The following is a 24419-nucleotide window of genomic DNA, read 5'->3' as shown; positions in this document are numbered from 1 at the left end:
CTGGTACTATGTATGCAGGACTGTGTTAGTGGTGAGTATGTGTTTCCACTGTGAAGAGCCAAAAGGGGGATTATGTCCTGACACTGTGTACACAGGAGCCCATGTAAACACTGGAGGAGCTAAACTGGCCGATGTGTTGTGAGGAGGTACTTTAGTTTCCCCAGTGTAAAAGCCAGCACATATGACACATGTTCCAGTGCTGCTCAAAGAAGCTCTTTATGAAGACATGGAAATGATGTACTGTCACCAGGTAGTTTACGTCAGGGGGAAAAGACGAAGAGAGAGGAAAGACACCGTACAAACATGTTTACCTCGTACGCCTCTCCGGTGAACTCACTACCACAAAACTCGCATTTGACTTTGCGTTTGGGACAGTCGTGCTGCAGGTGGTCGGGCAGGTCGCGACGGGTCAGCTTCACAGAGCAGCGGTTCGGACAAGGGATGACGTTGAACGCACAGGTAGAAAAGTGTCCCTAAAGTTGGATGAAAGACAGTGGTAATTTTATTTTGACTCTAAGAACGCAGCAGTGACAGAGGTGAAAAAAAGTCTTTTGAAGCCAGATCACAATTTTAAAATGTACCTATATACTCCTATATAGTCTTTAAGTAGTAAATTTAGTCATCTTCTTGTTCTGAAATGTCATACTTCACTCTGATTGGTTAATTTCATTTGTCACTCACTCAGGCCTTTGTGAGGTTGACCAATAGGACCAGTGTGCTGTGTTTGATCTTAGAGTGGCATTAAACAGCAAAGCATTGAACCACAATATAACCAAACAACATATTGTCACAAGGATCAGATCATTATTATATTGTCCAACTTCACAGACGACTTATATACTGTACCTGTAGCTGCTTCATCTGTCCCGTCCAGCGGCAGCCCTCCTCACTGTGGATACAGCGGATGGGCAGGGCCAGGATCTGCTGCTCCAGCTCTGGGTCTGGATAGATCTGAAAGAAGCACATAACATACACATGAAAAAATGTGAGAGTTTCCACGGGAATTAACAGTTTAAAACAATATTTCCAATCTTTACAATGTGGAAAAGCCCTGTTGTCTATAACAGGAAGATGAAAGCAATTCATATATCTTACGTGTTTGATATTGCATGAATAGATGATCTCATAAACTTGGCCCATAACAATAAATTATTTTATTATTATCCTTGCATAAATACATAGCACTTTAATTAATTCATCAGTTAATTAGTTCATTTAGGTAATTTGATGTTTTGCATACTTTAAAAGTACAATCCATAGCTGTAGAGATGTCATGCATTTTATTTATTTTCATATAGAAACAACTAATGTTAGTGCTAAATAACACAATTTTGTGTTGCTGTATTTAACAATTTCAAGAATACACAAAACAAATACAAGAACAGCACTTATTTCTGGCCACATGAAAATATTGTGTCTTTCTTGTTGATGCTAAAAATAGACAAATCATCACAGTCTACCCATTTTGTAACAGGCCTCTTACTGTAAGTACTTGTTACAGCATATCACTTTATCTAAAGCACAAACGCCAAGGCCTTGGCTGCAAGAGGAATAAAGCATCAGATAGCATTAAATTGAAGTCCATCCCCAGTCACTGCTGATAATGAATCTCTGTTAAAGTTTATGAGGCCTTTGAGAGCCAGACGGGGGCAGAATGTGCTCTGATTTATCCTCTACGCAGTCTCTAAGGGAGAAGGATGAGTGAGTTTTCTGCTCAAACCCCCGTCCCGTCCTAGAAGGATTTACAGCTCTGTCTGAGTCTTATCCCCCTTTGACACACAAGCGCACTCTGGTCAAACAAGAAAAGGCACTTCCTCAAAATGTCACAACAGCCCTCTAACTGCTCACTCAAACACCAACCACTCACGTGCCTCTCCATGCAAATGTATTCAAATGCACCCTCGGCAGTTACACTCTAATGCAAAGTGCATTAGAGTGAACAGCTTGTTTTTCACTGGCTTTACGAGGTCTCATATTCATTTATAGCTAAAACATACACAGCTAGGTGTGTGTTTAAAGGCAACTTTGGTGGGGGTTATCATAAGGGTATCAGGCATAAGATTTTTTTTTTTTTTTTTTTTTTTTAGGTTCAAGTATCATAGAAATTTAAAGGATGTAAAAATCTACAGTCAGTAAGATTCTAGGGCTGTAGTCAAAGAAAAGGAGCTCTGAAAATTATTAGGATCTCTTAAAAATAGAATAACTAGTAAATGTGAAATGATTGACCTGACCAGTTACTCTCAGATCCCAGATAACTCATCCATCCTTCAGCTGTTTTTCATATAAAACTGTAATAATATAAGCACTTCACTAATTAAGAGAAATTAGCTGACAAAGATGCAATCAATCGATTCATTGACTAAGACAACACACTTAAAGGTGCACTATGTAACTTTTTTGTTGGGGTTCGGTCACCTGCTTTTTTCTAAGGATATGTCATTGCTCTGCCTGGAATGTTCTGCACTATGACAATAAACAGCTCGACCTTACATTTATTAAATTACAGGTGGTTTTATAGCTCAAAAATACCTAGAAAAACAGGCATTCTCACTGTGAGAGTGTTTGCCTCTCCACAGATCTGACCTGTCTGGTTTGAAGATAGAAATACCAGACTGAATTCCAGACAAACCAATAACAACACCACAGAGTAAAGCATTTGATGGGACTCTCCACCTGAAAAGTTACACAATGCACCTTTAATATTCTGATTTATTCAGTATTATCTTATAGACAATAACCCTCTTCTTATAGTCATATATGCACTTTATTTCTGTCCCTGTCCATAACTTTGCACCATACGGTATATTTAAGAGTTTGGCTCCCTGCACTATGTAATCACCGCAATAGTAAATGCTACTTTGCTGCTATAATCACATTCTTTGAGGTCAGGCAAAGCAAGAAAAAATCCTCTGCAGCAGAGTGAAACATTCCTTCATTGTTCCCGCATTGGAATCTGCAGCAAGACAGCAATAATGACCTTTTAATAACTTAGTCCCTGGCAGATCACGGGGTTAAGCCATTCGGGGGGCTAACTGGAGCTTTTATGAAGTGTGCTGCAGCTATTGTCAGTCCCCAAGCAGCACTACGGCACTATTCTATGCTTTAGTGGCTGCGGCAGTCATCTAGCCCAGTGCTTTTCAAAGAATCTGTTATGTATTTTTGATGGACAAAGGCAATACCACACTAATAAAGCAGCAATGCGGAAAGTCTAGTAAGCAACACTGGTATCTAGGTTAACAACTGCTAGGATTATAAAGCATTGTTAAAAGCATGTTTCATTGGCTCTTGCAAACTTGCTTATACCACTATGTTTCTACGCAAGCATTTAACAGCCAATTATTATTCATTGATAAGAAAGTATTAATCAAATGGTTCACCACTAAAGTGATATATGGTTAATGTTTAAAAAGATTTTATGTTATTTTAAGATCAAAAGAGAGCTTTGACTCGTTTGTGTAGACTTCCAGTATAGGATAGGCCTATGTTTTTAACTAAAGTTTAACTGTACCTGAAAGTAACATTTCTGTAACAATTTAATGAAGAAATATGATATTGTAATTCAAAAGAGTAACATCATTTTTTGTATTTGCTCAGTAGTTGTTTTAGAGGCCATATTATTAACGACTATACATGTAGTGCTAAAACCTAGAACTAAACGTGGACTAGAACAGGACCAACCCAGGTTTACCTCAGGACTAAAATGGGCCTAAATCAGGTATAAACACACCCAGCAATACTCACTATACTACTGAACACTTATTTTCTTTTGACGATTTGATTAATTTGAGTAACATTGATTTTAATTTTTTAGTAGGACTGTTACTATTAGCTGTTATGTGTATTCCCATACCTTTGCATAATCCAATGGAAGCTGGTCTTCAGGACACTTGAAAACGCCCTCACTGCAAGAAAACAGAAGAAAATTATGGTTAAATGTCTGGATTTTGATACAAACTAGAATAAAAGACTGACAAATACCGCAAAGCATTTCAACAATCCACGTTAAATACTGTTGGAATGAATCTTTGCTGCTGACACTGACTGCTGCCAAAAGGCCCGTCTTCAGCTTTTGTGAACGCTGCATTGATCTTAGTTTAGCTCAAATTAGAAGTTTTCTGACTCACTGCACCAGATGACGCACAATACAGTTATATAGTACAATAAAGTCTTATATTTTTTCATAGCATTGGTGATTTTTTTTTACTTCTATAGAGCACTATAGATTTCCTCTATTTCCTTTACATGCTTATAAATAGCTTTCAATATTAATTTCCAAAACATGAACAAGACAAACTTTTCACTGCAATTTCAAACTAAAAGCTGACATTTTTTTCCACATAAATCTGAACTGTACACCAAACCACACACTTCGCTTTCTTTGACAATGACAACTGAATCTCTGTCTTAATGAAAATTGCATTAATTGTAGAGCCCTCCTTGTTCTATGCCATCAGGGTCAACACCACTTCAATAATACAAAGCGCTATTGTATGCCTTATGATTCAAGCTTTACCAGCTGTTATAATGTACATGATTTGACCTTATTTAACAGTTGAATCGACAATAATTCAGTTGCTCTTTCTTGTGCTTGTAGCTTTCCCTCTGGGGTTGTGTGCTGCAAGTATACAAGACAAGTTTTATTTTCCCTCTGCCTCAAAATAATAGTTTGTTTTATGAGTGCTCCCCCATGCCGTTTGCTTGGGAGCCAGATGAGCAGTGTGCCATGGCTAATTAGAACAGCAGCTCTCCCGATCCGCCGGCATATCTATACTCTATAATGTCATCATGAAATATTCACTTGAGTAAATAATGGAGGCAGTCTGAGCTAGAGTGGATACACATAACCTACATTTAAACAGCAATGCAAGCAGACAGAGAGAGGTTTTACAACAGAAAGAGGTTTTATAAAATGTCCAAAAAGGAGAGGTCTTATCTGCACAGCTGTTTATGGGCCTCCTGCTGCTCTGGGACACATGTGCTACAGCCCAACACACTCATATGAAGGATTTACTCACACAAACTGTGTGTAATCCCAAAGTACAGTTCATCACTAATTTATTTTACAATATGAGCAAGCACAACATGAGTACTGCAGTAAGTAAAAAAAAAAATCACACACATAAGAGCGTACAAATAAACTGCTTTAAGCCAACAACAATATCTGATTTAGTATTGATCTTTGACTTTACTGTTTACTGACTTTGTAAATGTACAGATATTAAATACCTTTGGTAATTGCTAATAAAAGTAGTGCAATATCCATGGGATGAATACATTTTTAAATATTCTATTTTTTGAATGGTCAAAAGTCCTCCAAATGTGTTTTATATATATATATATATATATATATATATATATATAAAATATATATGAAGCTGAAACCCATGAATTGAGTGTCTTACTTTCTACATACTTTATTTGGGAAGAATTCTCATTTTTATATATAAAAAAAATCTAAATCCATATATGAATTCTAATTACTGTAGGTACAAGAAAATGCAGTAAATAATACATATTTTTTTTGTTAGTTGTCCTAGCCCAGACTGCCTTTAATTTAAGACTTCCTTTAAGTCCTGTTAAACTCATTAGTGGACCACTGTGACAGTCTTTGCCTTTGGGTGCTTTCTTTTCATTGGATGCAAGTGTCACCTGACCAGGACATCCCCGAGGCCGTGAGACATGTGATGGGATGGGTGCATGTGCGCTAGGCCCGTGTGGCCAGCTGCTGTAGGGCGGAGAAGAGAGTGTGTGCGTGTGTAAGTGTGGAGAGCGAAGGGAGGGGGCATAATGCATGACGCGACAGCAGTAATTCTCTTCCATTAGGGTCACTGTGTCAGCAGGGAGCTAGGGCCCAATTAACAAACCACATCGTAAAAAACAGGGTTAATCGATTCGGGGCTGCACAAGTACAGCAGTCAGCATCTCATGATTACTGCAAAATCACCTTTACCATTCATCAAGAAATCACTTTTTCACCAGCCCAAAAACACACAGCAAATATGGGGAGACAAGCTCGTCCTCTGTAGAGTCATCAGAGCGGACAGCTAGGGGCCTATATTTGAGGCACAGAGACAAACACAGCCCCCCTTCCCACGGTGGTACAGAGCGTGCCTCCTCCGCCTCGGGCCCAAAGCGCACAATACTGATGTAGCATTGTGACAGTGCAATTCAACCCTGCTCCATTTCTGCTATGTCCTTTTCAGTGACTTATTGTTTCTTCAAGACGATCTATGGAATAAGATCACAAGAAAAGTTTGCTGGGATTGACAAGGCACTAACTTGCGACAAATGATGTTAGAATAGAAAACTGTAATTGGTATGAGACTTAAATACCGTATTTCCTTCCTGGCTCTGTTCTTTTGTCCAAGCTTGGGAGCAGAATGCATGTGGGCTACATTGTAGTTTTTTGTTTTTTTTTTCAAAAGCAGCAACCACTACTGAAATCTGTCAATACTCGTTTAGTAAATTTGGTGACAGACAATACTATTTTACTTGTAGCATTGTTTTACCAGTAGTAGCAGGACTCAATTACCTCCATTTTAGTGACAGTAGTGGCTGTTAACATTGTTCTATTGCAGTTATAAAAGCATAAACTTGTTCCATAGCCCAAAGGTTGTAAACCTCTCGTGCAAGAACCTGTATTCTCTAAACCACCTGCCCTTACTGTCATACAAATAGTTGTTTACTTGAGTTTTGACAGCTCACACCCAGACCCAGTGCCGTAGGCTAAAGGTTGTTAAACACATGTACTTACAGGTCTTGGACCGAAAGGTCTTTGGGGAGCAGAGCAGGCACAGCACTGTATAGAACAAGTGCTTCATTAAACATTCAACAGTCTACAATATAAAGGGCCAGTTGTCAACAGAGAAGATATTTCAGTGTGGCTGAGATATTGAAGTCACTTACAGTTCACTGGTTTGCATACACTTTCCCCACAGCTACAAGGAGCCACATGCTAGCTGTGCTAGTCCCAAACCCGGATAAATTATTTACAGGGTTGTGTCAGTGTGTGGGGCTAGCATGACAAACTATCACTATAATCAGTTTTAGAAGCTAAATTAATTCAGTCCTTGAGCCAAATAGATAAACCTATACTGAATTGAAGAAGTAAAGTGTAACTGACTGTTGTGTAATTTTAACTTTATTATACAGAAAGCTGGTCACATACTTGACTAATTGTACGATGATAGAAATGAAAGAAAATTAAGGACTTAACTGTTGCTTGGTTATGGTATCAATAATCACGAATAATCATTGTTGTTGTTGTTTTTTTTCTTACAATAATCTTCTTATAATAATCATTGCATAAAAACTGAGTTGATTTTAAATACATATTAGTGGATGTATTGCTTATATTTCAATCTACCTAGCCTGACAATGGAGCATGTGTACACTGTATTGTTGTACCAGTTGTTGTGACAATAGCATCTGCCTCTGTCCGCTTGTTCAGGACAGTCTGATGGGGAGCAGCCTGAATCGTTCACTTTAGATCTAACCTCAGCTCCACATGGGCCTGTTTTTCCAGCCGACAGTGACCACACACGCAGGAGACATGTCTGTATTCCCAACTACCTCCTCTTCTCCCCTTCACAAACAATTGAGAATACTCCCTCCCTTGTATTTGCCATTGAAGTCAATACACCAACCAAATCAGACACACAAGAACATAACAAAGCGGACCTCTGTGTGTGCGGCTGTAGTGTTTACTCATTTCCTCCAGGGGGATCACTTCAAACCTCAGAAATCTGCCCCAAACGCCAAAGCTGTCACCTTTTCAAGTTATGACCCAGATTAACTTTCAGCTTTACAAACAAAACCTTAAATTCCATCACTGCCCTGAGTCCCTGTGTGTAGTGTCCCAGCTGCAACACGAGTCTCTGAGCAGGAAAAAGGGAATTGGGTGCATCTGTTTTGGTTTTGAAGAGCGATGTGTAACTTCCTCTTTCAAGAACACGTATCCTGTATTTTTACAGTTTTACAGTTCTTAGAAGCAAAAAATGGAAATGGAAATTAAGAACAACTCAGACAGATGGACCACAATCAACTATAACAGCTGATTTTATTTAAGGTCAATTAGTCAACAAAATCCAGAATTAATGCATGTTTAGAGCTATTAAATGCCAAAAGTAAAATGTCATGTTCATATAATAAATCTGCATTGTTTGTTATAGATTTTGATGCTGTCAATTAGTTACGATTTGATGAATGAAACATAATAGAATAGCTTTTACTTTAGATCCAACAGACAAGCACTCAAACTAGTCCACTGTCTTTCTATGGCTTGTCTTTCCACCTGTGTAAGTTAATACACCCCAGGGCTGTGGCTACAGAGTTAGCTTACACCTCATGGCTCTCTGATTTTCTCCATGCAGAGGTGATGACAAGAACCTGAAGACTTTTTAACATATGTGACATCACTGAAAAATTCCCTAAAATTTCATGTGTAATACCGAAAACATTTGTGTTTCAGAAAAAAAAATAAAAATTTTAAGGTAAGAACATAAAATGAATGTATCTTAATGCAACTTCTAATATCAGCTTTCTATTTTTGCAATGTAAACAAGGTTAATAAACTGTGCTGTTACTTTAGTAAACAATACTGACTAACCTAATATATGTTTTAGGCCGTCAATAAACTATCACTATAAAATGTCAATATACAAAAAGCCATAATGCATAATGCATAATGTTATATATGATTAAGCTTGAGAATAAACAGCTTTCAGGACTTGTTACTTCTCCTCTATAGGTTAGAACATGGCAGGGACCGGTTTGTCAGCTTCTATTGAGGGCTCTGAGGTGAACGCCTGGTTAAGAATATGACACCTGTAAAATCCTATCCCTCTCCCGTGTTGGTCACTAACAGCAACTGGCAGCTGCAGCACGAGACGCAACAATAGCTGACAGCATGTGCGTCATGGCTATCCACAACAGGCAAATGCATTACACCAGTCAGATGAGTTTAGAAAGAAGTGGAAAATTGTATAATTTTTGCCATTAACAAAATTTTACAGTGTAGCCAGTCTCTACAACTAGTCACAAATCTCAATAGTGTGAAACTAAAATGTATTTTGGTAAAACAGGTTACTATGATGCAAGCCACAGTAAGGCACTATAGTACTAGCAGTCTGTAAGTGTGGGCGTATCTGGCCCGAATCCCTGGCTCTCACAGCAGAACCCCATGTGCGTAGCACTCACTGGGATGGAGACAGAATAAAGTACAAGTGTGAAAGAAACACTAGAGGCATTTTGCACCTAAAAAAAATAATATATTAAATAATTTTATTTCGTGAACAGTTACTATTTTTCCAAAGACTCTCATAGTAAATACTACAAATGCAGAATCTATGCCAAAAACTTTCTGTGACATTTAAAGGTGCATTGTGTAACATTCTTTTTTCCATGAAAATGTTAGTGCTTTGATTAAAGTGTTACAGTATAGTATAAAACTTATCTATCTTCATGCATACAAGCAAGTGGACGGTTTACAAGTCAGATTAGTGGAAAAAGCAAACCCACAAAGTAAATAAATGCTACATATCGCATCATTTCTTTGTTTTGTATGCCCTTTGTATTATGCAGTGTTTTGTAAACGCAGATAACTGAGGAAAAAAAATGACAAATGAAGTCATAACTTGCATTTTGCTAAGAGTCATGGGGAAACAACTTCCTGACACTATCCCAAACAGTTGATTCCCTGTCACGGTACATTAACTAGAGATAATAAATTTGCATAAATTGCAAAGTGAGCAGAGATCGATGAGAACTATGTGGTAACTGCATTATCCCAGACAGTTATTTCTATGTTGTGGTTTCCTAGAAAGTACTAAGTGGGCGAGGCTAACAGTTTAAAATAAAAACACTCCATATCATAGTTCAAAATCAGCCAAAGGTCCTTTAATCTGTTAATTATGTTGTGAAATGTTTGTATTTTAAAGTGTAAATTGTAACCTACACAATAGAACATATAGTAATTGTTTTTCATCCTCCATATGTGCCATACACTACTATATATGAACACCTGAGGCCATCCCAGTTATAAACACTTATGTAATGATTGTGCTCTTCCTCCTGCAGCTCACCTCATTGTAGTGACATTCATGTGTGCTGGCTGTCTGTGAAACCATATTCAAAGGTTAGAAGAATATCTGTTTGTTTTTGAAATGTCAGTCTGCTAAAGCAGCACATAAAGAGCAGTATCAGTGAGGGCGGTCTGCCAATACAAAGATTCAGGTTCACAGAGGATTCACTAAACTGAATTTGGGTATTTGGTACTGTTTTTTACTACAGTCAGGAAATAATGCATTACTTAATGTAGGAGTGAATGGTCCATGTTTATTCTGACACTCATAGGGCAGAAAGGGCAGGGTGTTAATGATTATTCTATTACCGTAATGATATCTGCATTTGTCTCATGAACAGCAACTATGAGCTTGAGGTGGGCAAATGATCAGTAGCCATATCGATACTTTGCAAGGTCATCAACATTCATGAGAGTGTGAAGCTAGCTACCTGAAAGAACTACTGTGTTAAAGCACAGATTAAAGTCTAACTCTATTTTAACACAATCTATCCACAAAAAGATGAGTTAGTTGGAACAGATGTGATGATGTGTGCTTTAAAATGAGTCTCGCAAAAAAAGAAGAAAATATTGAAATCACCATTTCTTGCAGGGAACTATATTTGTCAACAAACTAGAACATGAAGGAAATTTATTTTAATAGGAGGATTACACTTATAATTGGCTATTGACTGCATTATCAGAGCTTAAAGTCACCCTTGTAATTCCCCAGGTCATTAGAGGGTTAACAATGGATAAACAGCCTCTGCAGCAGGCTTTTAAATGGTTTGTTTAGCCTTTCTGAAATCAAACTTGCGTGACAGTAAAAGTATCGCGTGGGGGCAGAGAGCGGGGTGTGTTTGTGAGCAATTAGACGGTGACTCATCAGACTGCCAGAGGTGAGGCAGCCGGAAGAAGCCACCTGCTACAAGACAAGTGAGCCACAGAGAAGAACAAGAAAGAAAGAGGGAGGAGGCAAGTGAAGAAAGGAAGGAAGGAGGGAGAGATGAAGCAAAGGATGAATGAACAGGGGTGGACTGGAGGGCGGAGGAGCAGCCATCTGCACAAGATTCTTTAATCTGCCCTTAAGTGTGCGAGGAGGGAGATGGTGCTTAGCAGCTCCTATAATCCTCACGACTGTCCCCTTACATCAACGTAATATAAAGTACTGTACAACACTCAAACCAGGGTCAGTACAACTTCAAATCCAGATCCTCTTACTTTGTTTTGACTGAGTTTATAGATTTACAGAGTCCATAAAATGAACTAGTTTTCTGGTATTTGTGAATCATAAGGTCAATAAAAACGCTATTAAAGAGATATGGATTTCTCAGCACTCCTGCAGTAATGGGGAAATTCTAGGCAGGAGTTTAAGGAATCCTGTTATATATTGAACTACAGCCATTTGAAGACTATGAAGACCTATTTGTGTCTAGTAAAGGGGTTAATGCTCTTTCTGTAGAAGCAATGTAGTTCTGTGTAGCCATTAAGTACAAAAGTAAAATAAATAAAAATAAAATAAAACTACTAATAAAATGCAGTAAAAAAAAAAATCATAGCCATTTTGCACATGCTTATAGGTGAACTGTCCTGTGGAGGATGCATCACCTGCTTGTCTCTGTGGAGATGTCCCTAGAATGTTCCACAGTGTGGCCATAAATTTAAGAAACTCCATGGAGACTTGCAAGCTAAATTACAGGTCAGATTTGTTACCTCACTTGAATGAATGTTTTTTAAGATATTTTTGACCAATATATAACACCTGTATTTGAATAAATGCAAGACAGATTGGTTTAATACCATACTGTGGAAATTAACACCAAAGCATTAACATCACCATGGAGACAAACACTTTGAAGACCCTCTCCAGAAAGGTTACAGAATGCACCTTTAAGCCAACTATGAAATAAGTCAAAGTTGTAGAAATGTTGCAGAACAAGGCAGAATCTTTGTTGTTTTCTTGATCAATTTCATCTAGCGGATTATACAGTGTTTGCGTGAGATGTGGGAAAATCAATGCACTTTCATTAACTGATGCTGATCTGGTGCACATGCGAGGCAGGTGGGTGGGAGGGAGCCAGAGGGGTGGAAGGGGGCTGCGCACAGTCCACCACAGCCATGAGACCACCAGCATCCACAGGAGCAGCACATGAAAGCAAAGGCAAGGCTTAAAGAAGAGTGTTTGATGTGGCTAAATGGCACTTTGGGGGGCGGGAGTGCAGAGGATCAATGAATTTTAGTTTCGTCTCACATACTACTACTTTGTGAAAACGGTGTTACGCGGTGCCTTCGAGCTGGCTATAGGTGTGAAATTACCCACTCTCTCTCTCTTTTCTTTTTACTACATTTGTAAAAAGGGTTGAGTAGTTAGTCAGCAGCTCTCCCTCACATGTGATTTTTTTTTCTTGTTGTAATCACAGATGGTGGGGCTAAATTTAGCGCAAAGGCCAGATTTCGGCTCTGCAGTGTTGAATGGAGCCATCATTGGAGAATCTGCCACACTGCTGTAATAATCCAATGGGTAGATAGAAATCCAACATGCCAGGACATCAGCTCTATTACAAAAAAAAAAAGACACCGTGAGCTGTCTGCATATGGTAGAGGAATGTCACTATTAAGGATATTTCTGGTATTTCTATGATTTAGGAGGCTCAGCAGCATAAATAAACTGCATGGAATTGTAGAATTAACACAGATTAAGTGTACACAGCTTCAAGCAATACATCAAAAGCAGGGGAAATTGATATTAAAGGATTTTTTGTATCTAACTATGCAAGTAAATAATTTTTCAATGTACACAATACGAAAAACTGTTTAGATCATGATTCTATCTAAACAGAAACACAATTAAGCAAGTTCTTGCTAAATTGTATCTTTAATCAATATGAGTAATTTGTTGTCAGTCAGTGTGTCAATACAGGGACAGCCCTGCTTCTAACTTGCCTCTGCGCATGCTAGTGTCATAAAACTACAAACACTATTTTGATACTAAGGAAATGGCTCAATATTCAAAACCAATTTTGATACCACAATGATAATGAAAACACCCATTGTTAAACAACAGAAAGTAATTTTCAACATAAAAAAAGTTTCCATGTAGTCCTATACTATATTCTATTAAGACCTTTCTACAACTATTCAGGAAAGGTCCAATTTTGTCCTGTTTATGATTTTCTTTCAGTATCAGTATATTCAAATTTATATTTCGTGTTTATCATCTAGTATTGGTGTTTTGATACTTTTGACAACTGTAGCTCATACACAACATCGTATATACAATATGCATTACAACAATATGCAGAAGTTTGATTTCTCTAGTCTCAAGAGTGGAAAAAAGCTTCTTCAAGCATCACTCTTTTAACAACCCCCTCTAGTTGGGGTTTATTTTACGAGGCTCATATTTGCGAAGGCTTCTGGAGAGACCCATTTTAAGCAGGATTTAGAGCACACTTGGCCACCAACTGTAGAAGTCAATCTGAGACCCTTTGAGGTAAACTTCGATGACAATGGCACTAAAGATGTGACAACTATTGATAAATGAAATAAGACAGGGGGGAAAGAAGCATTGCAGCTTGTAGGTCACAATAACAACTTTTGAAGTTCATTGCAAATATAGACAATAAATGATAATATTTAAACAAATTTATGCCACTAACACAATCACCCAAGAGCAGATTTACACCACATAAACCTAAATTTACAATACTGTTAAAAAATCCTGAGGTGCAAAAGATAACAGCAGAATGAAACACTTTAGTCCTTAGTTTGCATTGTAAATCATAAAAGTTTTTAATTCAACTCTTACAGCCTAAATCTTATCATATAGCCAAAAAATAACAAAAAAGTCTCCAGCTGTGCAAAGAAAATGTAAACATGATAAATACTGACCCAAAAAATTCTGCTCGTGATTTTATGCTCTTGGGTTATTGTGTCAGTGTCATAAATTAATATTATTGTTTATTTTCTATATTTTCTTCAGGAAAATATCGCACTTCAAAATTTGTTATCGTGACAGGCTAATACTACTATTCATCAAATTGTATTGAGGACATGCACCCTCCATTTTGAACACTACCATCCACCACTCATATGCACATATAAGCCACAGATTAGTAGCCTATTTGCCCAATTCTGCCCTTCTTTGAGCAGCAGGTGGGCAATGCCGATAAGCTCCGTCACCAGCCACATCTCCTTTAATTAACCTGCACCTGTTCACCTCACACTACCCTTCAATGCACAATAAAGAGAACCCTGTAATCACATCACGCCTTTAATTCACATATATTAACATCTGATATGCTAAAACAGCTCAAGTGACTGGGACATTTGAGTCTTATTGTACTACATGGTCAACCTTCAGTTTTGAGGACTACCCATGCATGGTTGAGCTTTTTCCAATGTAAATAATAAAATTAAAATCATATGGCAATGCGTGCAAGATAATACGTCTTGTTCAGGATGTTGAACTATATGTGCACTGTTCTTAAGTAATCGGGCATGGTTATAAAGAGGGGCTCCTGAATCATTAACTGCTTAACATTTGATTGTATGTGCTGTAAAACCACAGACTGTATAAAAAAGTGGAGTAAGGGAGTTTGATGTCACCCATAGTCAAATAAAGCTCACAGAGGCTAGCAGTTATATGAGCAAATTTGTAGCTGAGTTCCATATTAGGGGTAAGAATTTATTTAGGAAAAAAAATTGTGAAGCAAAAACACCATTATCATGTAGTGTGGGTTAATATGAACATTGAGGAGCCTAACAGCAGCAGCAGAAATAAAACTCCAAAGGGATAAGCAGGTCCCAAAAGTTACATAATGTACCTTTAACTAATTAGGACCAAGAACAAAGGCAGAATAATCTGACTGAATGTAAATCTGTTTGACAACCACTGGCCTATACACTACATGTGGTATTGCCCTTACATCAGCAAAATCATTACTGTGCATTTCTAGATCAACCCTCACAATGTTCAAATGGGTGAGTCATTCAATTACTCAACAAAGAAAATGAAATCCTTTTTACTGCCGTCTGTGTAAAGTCTGGGCGTTGTGCACATGACTGGCAGTGACAATTTTAGGTCCTGTGGTTTTGTGTCCATGGGAACGGGTAAAAAGGTGTTAAGGTGTCTCTGGGAAGGAGAGCAGAGACTTGATTCACAAAACCCCCCCTCGCTCTGTTCATATTCTCATCATCTCCTATCAGCGCTCCTGTTTGTTCTATCGATCCGAGGCACAGCCCACAGTGTATATGCACAGCTATGACTGATCTGTTTGCTAGAGCTACTTGTCCACTTTTGAGGATGCAATTTCGTTGTTCAGTGGGGCGAACAGCTGACGTCAAATCACATCCATTGTTTCAAAACGCCTCGGCTGCATTGTGCATCGAGCAGGAATTCTTCAACCTGCCCCTGTTGCCGGGAGCAACAATGAGATAAATGACAAGATTTTTTCTTACAGCACATAAAAGAGCAGAGGGAGAGCACAAAGAGAAAGCAAGCGATGGAGTTGTCACACATCACTCTTAATAATTCAACATCGGAGACTTGCTCAAAGAGTGTCGAGTAGGCTTTTGTTGTTTTTCTATGACAGTTCATTCTTTTGTTATAGGCCTGGATTGTACCAAAATAGAACTTAAATAATGAGCCTAAAAATTATGTCAAAACATCAAATGATCACTACAGTACAGAGGCAATTCACTTTGTTTATCTACGTTTGGGACGGACTACACTGGCATAAAGGTACACCATGTAACTTTTCTGATGACAGGGTTTGCTATCTTTAACTTGTCCATCTGTTTCTGTCTGTGGAAACAGATATGTTTAATGCCATATTGTGAAACATCCTAGGCAAAGACATAACATTTCCATGGAAACCAGGGGGTGGCTTTCCACCAGAAAAGAAACATAGTGGACTTTTATGTTTGAACCCTATTGTAGGCAAACATGAAAAAAAAATAGTAGTCAAAGTCTGCATGTGACAAAAAGTTATTTACAAGGAATGATGATAGGAGATAAAGATTAATTATGTAAATTTCCCTTAGGATGGCTACCACAGTCTAGCAAACAAGCACTCCCTCACAGTCTTTGGGCTGAGTCTGACTGAGCGACCCATCTGCTTGTGCACCTGACATGAGCGCGCCTTCCCCTGCACTTCCCTTTAACAAGATCAATAGTGGTTCTGTGCCGCGGAGAGTTCAGAGCATTACTTTGTGTTGACATATCTTAAAACGAGCAGCGCATAAAGCCTCCGCAACACGACACAAGGGACCAAGTGTACGGGTGAAGCATTGAGCTGCTTGGTTAAAGGACCACCACAGTAAACAGAGGAGGGAGGAGGAAGGACAGCTCTTGGCAAGGAAGCTCCGCAGTGAAAAGAGCGGAAAAGAAGGGGACAACTGCGCACTGACCTTAACACTGATGAGGCCCTGTGGAAAAGGCTTGAATGCAGTGAGTGTGTTATAAGTGAGGGGCTTAAGCTCATGGTCCGGGCACCTGTTTGGGTCCACAGTGGCGCCTTTCACCCCAGACAGGTGTCCTGAGTCGGGCTGGCCTCTTCTCTGTGAGCTCCCAGCTGCTCTTCTCTCTATCCCAAACATAGATTCTTCACATTCCCGACCATCAACTCATCAGCAGTGGCTTAAAAATGTAGTCACCATCACTAACCACAGGCTCAGATTTTACACAAGTGACAAGGAGAGACTGTGACAACAAGAGTGACTCATTTACAGCAGTATGAAAAGCATTACTATGATTAATTGTAAGATGCATATGGATGGAAATAAGCATCTGCTATAAGGGCAAGTTATGAACCCAAGTGCAGGGAAATGCTATTTTAATTTGATGGCAGAAAGAAATCTCAGATGCAATAAAAAGTAGGTATTTTGTACTTCTTCCTTAATCACATTTTTTCCTTTTTGCCAAAATGAAATGCAGCCAGGATTTAAGTTGTATATCGCCATATATGCTATGTTTTGATGCATTCAGCCTCTGTAACCAATGGAAGAAATGTGGTTGAAGTGTCCCAAGAAGCAGATCATAGGAATCAAACTGCCAACAGTCAGTAATACACTATTAACACATACGTTCTTTGCTCCATTCAACTTTTACCAAACTGATCGGTCCAAGTTATGCATGTCCATTGTCTACGCCACACTGGGTTGGCTTGAGTTGAATTTTCCCTCCGGGGGTAATTTTGATGAGGGTGATTACATATAGCTCACTGCTTTTGTAGATGAAGCGACGCACATAGTTTGATGCAAATCAGCGAAATAGGGGCGGTACGCTGGAATAGATGTGTGTGGGAAAGTCAACATGTGCCTAATGCTGTACCTATAGACTCACAGTCTGTTGGCTTTGGGCTGGATTCACTGACCTGTGCAAAAGGCAAACACACGAGAGGGGGAGGGTCAATTAGTAGATGTGAGGACATAGAGGAGGCTACAATACACTGACTACAAGCACTCAATTAATAATGCTTACTTATTTAATAATTATTAACAGTGTGGGCTGGGCAATATGAAAAAGGAAATCTTCATTTTCACTAAAGGTGTTTTATTTCATTTAGTTTTATTTCATTTTAATCAAACAACATAATTTTCCTTATTAATTTCCTGTACCTAAACAATATACACTTCTAATCATTGCACAAAAAATAAGTAAGATGTCTCCTACAAACTCTTCTCCAAACCGTATACTTTCACTGACTGAAGGTAGGCTGAGTAGATCTCTCAATTACAAAGACCCTAGCATATCATTAAGGATTAGAAATGACTGGATCTAGATCTCAATTTAATATAATCCCACAGTTCTAACTACTGGAAACTGAACATATCGTGGTAACCAATTTTGACAGTAATATCTACAAAAAATAGATATATAAGTACTGTTACGTGAGGAGAGAGAGCCCTGATTCTCTTTACAACTTTACCAGTACTGATGTAGCGCAGTTTAGTTTCAGTTATACTCACAACTTCAAATGTGACAAACTTATTATCTATTGTGCACAGCATTCATACTCCAGCACGTGTATGAACTAGCCATGATGTTGCTCTGATCTGGGCCAACTGGCAATGGTCCAAAAAGAGGGGTTGGGTCTGGCGTCTCGTATCCCAGCATGCTCGGTGTGTAAGAGCCAAGGTGCTGCGCTGCATAGCTGAGATGTTTTCCTTCTTTGTTTGGGCCCCGAGACCATGAGATTTAATTTAAAGGCGCCCCAGTCGAAGAGAGACAAGTCGGGACATGTTCACAACTTTTGAATAGGACAGAATCAAATATTACAAGTTAAAAAACAACACAAAAAAACATACAGCTACTTTACGACATGAGAGGAAATGGTAATTATTGTGATTTTGGAGTGCGGAGTGTGGTGTGGAAGCTGAGTCACACGTACAAGACTGGTTTGAGACCACAAATTGCCTCTGTTTAAACTTTCACATTGTTGTCAACCACAAAATTAGGGCCAGGAGTGACTGGAGCACTGGTGTGGTGGCCTAATGATCGCAGGTGAGACTGACATTAACTGCTATGGTGACTGGTTAGAAATCTACAGAAATTAAGCAACTATAAACGAGAAATACTGTTTACACTCAGCAAACAAGCATGAGGTTCTTGTTTTAGTTACGCAGCTAAAATTTCAATCTTCAAATCAAATGTTAAAGACACACTATGTAACTTTTTGGTTGGGGTCTGTTACCTTCTTGTTTCTATGGATATCCCATTGCTCTGCCTGGAATGTTCCACAGTATGACATTAAACCTACTTTACATTTACAAGTGGTTTTATAGCTCAAAACTGCCCAGAATAATAGCTCAAATGCCATTCTGTGAAACATTCCAGACACAGTAACAAATTGAATCACTATCACAATGCATAAAAATCAATACAATACACAGTTTACAGTTTAAAACAGAATTGGATGAACAGATAAATCAAAATAATAATTAGCCAAAGACCATAGTCAACTTTTGCTAACTTCAATTTCCACAAAACGATTACTTATAATGCAACAATGTACCATAATTAGCTGGAAAAACTAAGTATTTTTCATGTAATGTATGCGTCATATCCAGTCTGTTTGATTGCATTCCTTACATCCAAATACTCAGCTGTCACAATAAACATAACAACAGTGTGACTTGGCATGTAGTGCAATAATAGCTCGACTCCAGTGTGTAAAATGTTCAGCTTCTTTCAGCAATGTCATCATCACATCTCCAGTTCTAAAACTATTTCCTCCCAAAAGACTGACCACAATTACCTTATCCCAAACCAGTCCAGCTCATTCTGTCAGGGTCTCAGGGGCGAGAGGAGAAAAGCTTAGATAACAAATACTTCCCTTCAAACTCATTTTCAATGTCAGATACACTAGAAAGCAATTTTAGGCTTTTGCCAAGTTCTTGTAACTTTGAATTGTAGCCCCCCTTAAATCACAGACTGTATAGGTACATATTTGCCATTTATAGTGGTTGTTACTTAAACACAAATAATGCTGATGCCAATTGCTTGATAATAGCCCATGCTTTTGTGCTATAAATCAGCAGTGGTAGGAGTAGTATTTTCTGATTCTGCAGTTTAGAAGATCTATTTCTGTGAGACCTTACACACACTAACTTTTAAAAAGATGGTTTTGAATAGGGGTTGGACACAATTTGTGATTGGGTTCACCAGAATTAGACAAAATCAGACCATCAAGATATTTTTTTTCTGCATATGTGCACAATCATGTGGCAATTTTATCTCACAAGATCTTTGGCACAAGATCTTGTCCCATCCTTACAACTGAATGTATGACAGCAGGTGCAGACTAAGTTTAATGCACAGGAGCTGAAACTGGACTGTGGGTGGTAGATCCTCCTGATTGAGAGGGATCATTATGCAGTGATGTGTTAAGAGTTACTAGTCTTTTTTCTTCTATGTCACCTCCAGTACATCAGCTGACATGCAGCTCTCAGGCCTGGGGGCTTTGATGTAGTGATCACACAGAGCATCTCTGTGTGCAGCTCACTGACCACCATTGACACAGCAGTAAGAACAAACCACACTCCCTCCCAAAAGCCTGGCTCTGGAGCCAGGGTCCCTGCATCTGTGCCATCCTCAGACACCTGCAGAGGACTTATAATGTCTCCATGATGGGACTGAATGATAGCCACAGCTTTGGGCCCATTCAGTGAGATACGCACAAGGGACAAAAGCCCAGCTGCCCAGGAAGATTGACAACAACTGCAACATGTCTTTCAGGAAACACTCAAGTCTCTATACATGCACAAGTTCCATGTTAATTAAGTGTTTTTAAAGCAAGACTTGTGTTTAAGATGTACCAATCTAAATACTACTACTATACTGGATTATGGCTGTTGACTGTATATTGAATTTTAGGCTATAATGTCAACATGAGAGTTTATATAGCAACTCTTTAAAAGTGCAGCAGGGTGTAACTTTTCAGGTGGAGTTCACTACCTGTTTTTCTCCAGGGAGATGTTACTGGTTTAGCTAAAATGTTCCACAGTGCGGCATTAAAATAATCTGAAGACATGGTGGAAACTCCACTCAGCACAGTAAGAACTCAAGTTTTCAATGTATTTTTACACTAACCCCTGTACGTGCAATATATTTAAGCCTAAGTATGCCAATGACAAAAAGTGCTAAAGCAGATATGGCAACACAAACCACTGATAAACAACCTCCCTGCAGTAACATAATGAACATTTGATGATTTAATGCATTCTTATATTAACCCGCTCTACAGTATAGCTCTGGCTGTGCTGAAGTTGTCTTGATGACTGCTGCTCTGTGGATGTAGGAGGACGGCACAGAGCTGAACAAACCAATTACACCCTGTCAGAGCTGCTGTACAGAGGATGATCCCTGCAGACAGTGTCACTTTGCATGGCTGTGCACAGACCCAGGACCGATGAGCCATGGGTCCTGGCATTTGTGCGCTACTACAAGCACTACAAAGCCCACACACAATGAGGGAAATAGTGTTACATAGTATTAAGTGCTGATTCTACTCATTACAGCTTATTAAGGAAGCAACATGCTCATTGTCAGGGAAGCACAGGCCGCCCCAAACGTGGATGCACTGAACTGCTGATGACATCACTACATTTTATAGGCCAGTAATATTTAATACACATGGAGGCCAACTAAAATAAATACAGTAAGAAAGTATTTTTTTCTTGTAACATAGCAAGTTAATGGGTCTAGTCACCAATAGAAAAGATTGGTGACTAGACCAGTCTTTAGTGAAGAAACTTTTTGGATATTTTATGTACAATGTTATTAATAGGGAAATCTGTCCCTTGCCCCCCTTCTGGGAGTATGACATCATCATGCTCTGTGAAAACCACCAATAGTTTGAGAATGTGACTCATATGTGACTGCAGGGCTGGTTCGCTTATAGGCCATGACTTTCCTTCAGCGCTGGGTCAGCCTTTAGCTCTGCCTCAGTATTTACACATTCTTCAGGGAGCGGAAACACAGCCCATTAGCATCACATGCTAACATGGCAGTGGACAGAGCAGCACACACAGAGCTTTACACTGCTGACACGTGCTCAAGTGGCACCAGCTCAGGCATGCACTCAGCAGCTGCCACAGTTTATATACTGTAGGCCTATTATTACAGGAAAATACTGATAATTTATAGACTTGAGTAAATGCCAGACTTAAATAAATATGACTTGTTACAACACAACAATACTTTCAGCAATGACAGCCTGAAAGTAGGAATGCTCAGTTGGCAAGACAAAACTAGAAAGCACACAACCTCCAATTATAACAGGGATGCATAGTGGCTATTGCACAATGGGTACCACAGCATTAGCTAACTACTTTCTGTCAGCCTCAATAAACTCTCAGTGCTTTCTCACAAAAGCCTCTGTGCTGTCCCAGAGCGCTGAAGAGGCACACTTTCTCAATTAAAGGGGTGACAATAAGGCCTGCCCTCTCAGCAAAAGAGCAGCCTCGTTTCTATGTTTAACTCTGAGGCCACTGGGCCCCTGTGCACACAAAATATTTTAGAGCTTTCACTCATTTACTAAGCACATCTATTAACTATAACTATTTTCTCACTGTCCACATGTTGGATACAGATGTTTATTGATGTGTCACACAAAGGTCTGGTCAAATTAACAACTCTCTTTTCATAACTCATTTATACCTGTATATAATCTCCATTTCAATTTTCCAAAATGTACAAACAGTCTGTTTTAAGGATACAAACAGTTGGTTTGGTCCTGGTTCTAGTCCAGGTCTAGTCCCAGTTTAGCCCAAATTTGGATGTGGACATTGTGCAAGTGAGAAAGCACCCTTAAATGCATAGCTTATATTTCTTATGAATAACAATTGTTGTGGAAGAACAAAGAGGTTGAGTCTATTACATGAAGTAGGTCATAAATTAAGTATTGGACACTGTAGACTGTTTTGCATTAAGCTCTTGCCTGTAATTGTTGCCATTGTTGAGGATAGTACCTTATTGTAGTAAACCCCCTGACCCTGATGACAGTGCAGAGGGAGAAACAATACGACTTTGTGACTACGAGCCTTCAGACAGACTTCAGCAGCTCTGAGCTGATTAGGAGGTGAGCTGAGAGATGACCTCTGGGAGAAAGGTCCCTTGGTGCCCCTCACTGCCCCTCACTCTGAGTCAAATGAATGAATCTTGTCTAATCCAGGACCTGAGGCAGCGGTCCCCTCTGAAGTGCCCCGGACACACACATCCTTTGACCCATCAATAAGAGAGGGCACCTCAGGGCAAAAACACAGACAGCACAGAGCACCCTGTCTAATGCCACTAAATAAGAAATGGAAGCACAGGCCTAAGAATAATATTCTGGGAAGATATGTTAAGATGTTCTTCGGTGTTTTCAGATCATTTGAAATCTACATTCTAAATCTACATTTGAAAACAAAGTTACTACTACTGTGATATTTGGCTATGCAAAATCATCAGACTTGACTGTGTAATAAACATGTGATAAGAATAACAGCAAAGCATGTCTCCTATAGCACAAGCCTGCTCAGTTGTGTTTTCATGTTGACACAGCGACTCACGTGTATAACCCTTCACGTGCAGAGGAGACAGAATTAAATGAATATCTCGAGATGTTTACATTATGTCTCACACAATATTCAGATGACAGCAAAGTAAAATGACTAAAACCCTGTTAATCCAAAGCCCTGGGTGGAAAGGTGAGGAGGACACACCTACACCATTATTTATCATGCTTACAGAGAAACTGCACGAGCCTATCGCGTGCACAAAGCTGTCACTAAAGCCTAGTACATGTTGTTTACCTCAAGAATTCTTGCAGACAGGTGTCACAGAAGCGGTGTCCACAGGTAGACACTTGGACCGGTTCCCGCATCGCCTTGCTGCAGAGCGGACACTGAAAGCGTCTCTTTGGCTTTTCCAGAAACTTGTAATCAAACCCAGGCATGTTTACGCTGTGTCGCCGTGCTCCTCGGCCTGCCAGCTGGAGGTTACGGTTACAATGTCCTCTCGGGTCCTCTGCTGTGCTCTCCCCGTAAACGGGGCTATTTATCTGAGTTGTTGCGCCGTGTTTCAAGCCGATCAGGATGAGGGTTGCATATCACGTCCTGTCCGCTGCCGACAGATGGGGCTTTGCGCAGCTCTCGTCCCCTCGTCTGCCGCCTGCAACCGCACGGCTGATGGCAACACAAGCTCCGGCTGCTGAGTATCGGCCCGGGTCGTGCTGTTGTGTCTGAATCGGGAGAACCTCCGTGTGGCCTTGTCCAGGTCAGAGTAGCTGTAGCACTTTCAACAGACTGAGCACAATGCGTTGGCCCTCTGTCTGTTTAGGTGCAGAGAGCCCCGCCTCCTCCTCCACGCAGGAGGAGTCAAGAAGCTCAAATACCATCTTCACGCTGTTTTGTCCTGCTTATTGTCACTATAGTCCTGAAATAAGGCTGTTTTCTGGCAGCAGAGGACAGTGGTCAATGCATTTGTTGGTTTCTTTAGTGGAGGGATGTAGCAGGAGAGAAAATTTGTTTTGCATATCCCATTTACCCTATTCCACAAAATGTGTGTGTGAAAGATGATGAGATCTGCATTATACCTTTAATTTCATCGTAGAGATAAAGTGAACAAAGTGTTCAATAGTAGGGCTATAATAAGCCACAATAGAGAGCCCCAGACAGTAGTGATGCCAACACTAATGGACCTATGCCCTCTAGTGGCCACTCATGCATTACGACGCACGCAATTATTGATGTTGAAATGTTTCATATTTGTCAAAGGTTTTACAGCAAATCAATCCAGGCAAGAAATGCGACTGAATAAAACAACTAGAAAAAGGTCTACTTATATTATGAAATTTAATAAGTGATTTGAAAATGT

At 39.4% G+C, this 24419-nt stretch overlaps 2 protein-coding genes across 2 annotated transcripts in view; one reads left to right on the top strand and one right to left on the bottom strand.

Moving 5' to 3' along the window:
• traf4a (tnf receptor-associated factor 4a) overlaps nt 1–23869 on the bottom strand; it is a 28046-nt gene extending 4177 nt beyond the window's left edge. Inside the window, exons 1-4 of the mRNA XM_020928584.2 lie at nt 23357–23869; nt 3851–3902; nt 847–951; nt 312–473 (exon numbers count right to left, since the gene is read on the bottom strand). Coding sequence (XP_020784243.1) covers nt 312–473; nt 847–951; nt 3851–3902; nt 23357–23499 — 462 coding nt within the window. The 5' untranslated portion in view covers nt 23500–23869. The remainder of the gene's footprint in view (nt 1–311; nt 474–846; nt 952–3850; nt 3903–23356) is intronic.
• tlcd1 (TLC domain containing 1) overlaps nt 1–24419 on the top strand; it is a 78653-nt gene that overhangs the window by 42063 nt on the left and 12171 nt on the right. The gene's annotated exons all lie outside the window — the stretch shown is intronic.

The sequence above is a fragment of the Boleophthalmus pectinirostris genome, unplaced genomic scaffold (genome assembly GCF_026225935.1).
Source record: "Boleophthalmus pectinirostris isolate CB_2022bp ecotype Guang Dong unplaced genomic scaffold, ASM2622593v1 HiC_scaffold_9, whole genome shotgun sequence".
NCBI classification, from domain to species: Eukaryota; Metazoa; Chordata; class Actinopteri; order Gobiiformes; family Gobiidae; genus Boleophthalmus; species Boleophthalmus pectinirostris.
This window is presented reverse-complemented; position numbering and strand designations above follow the sequence as displayed.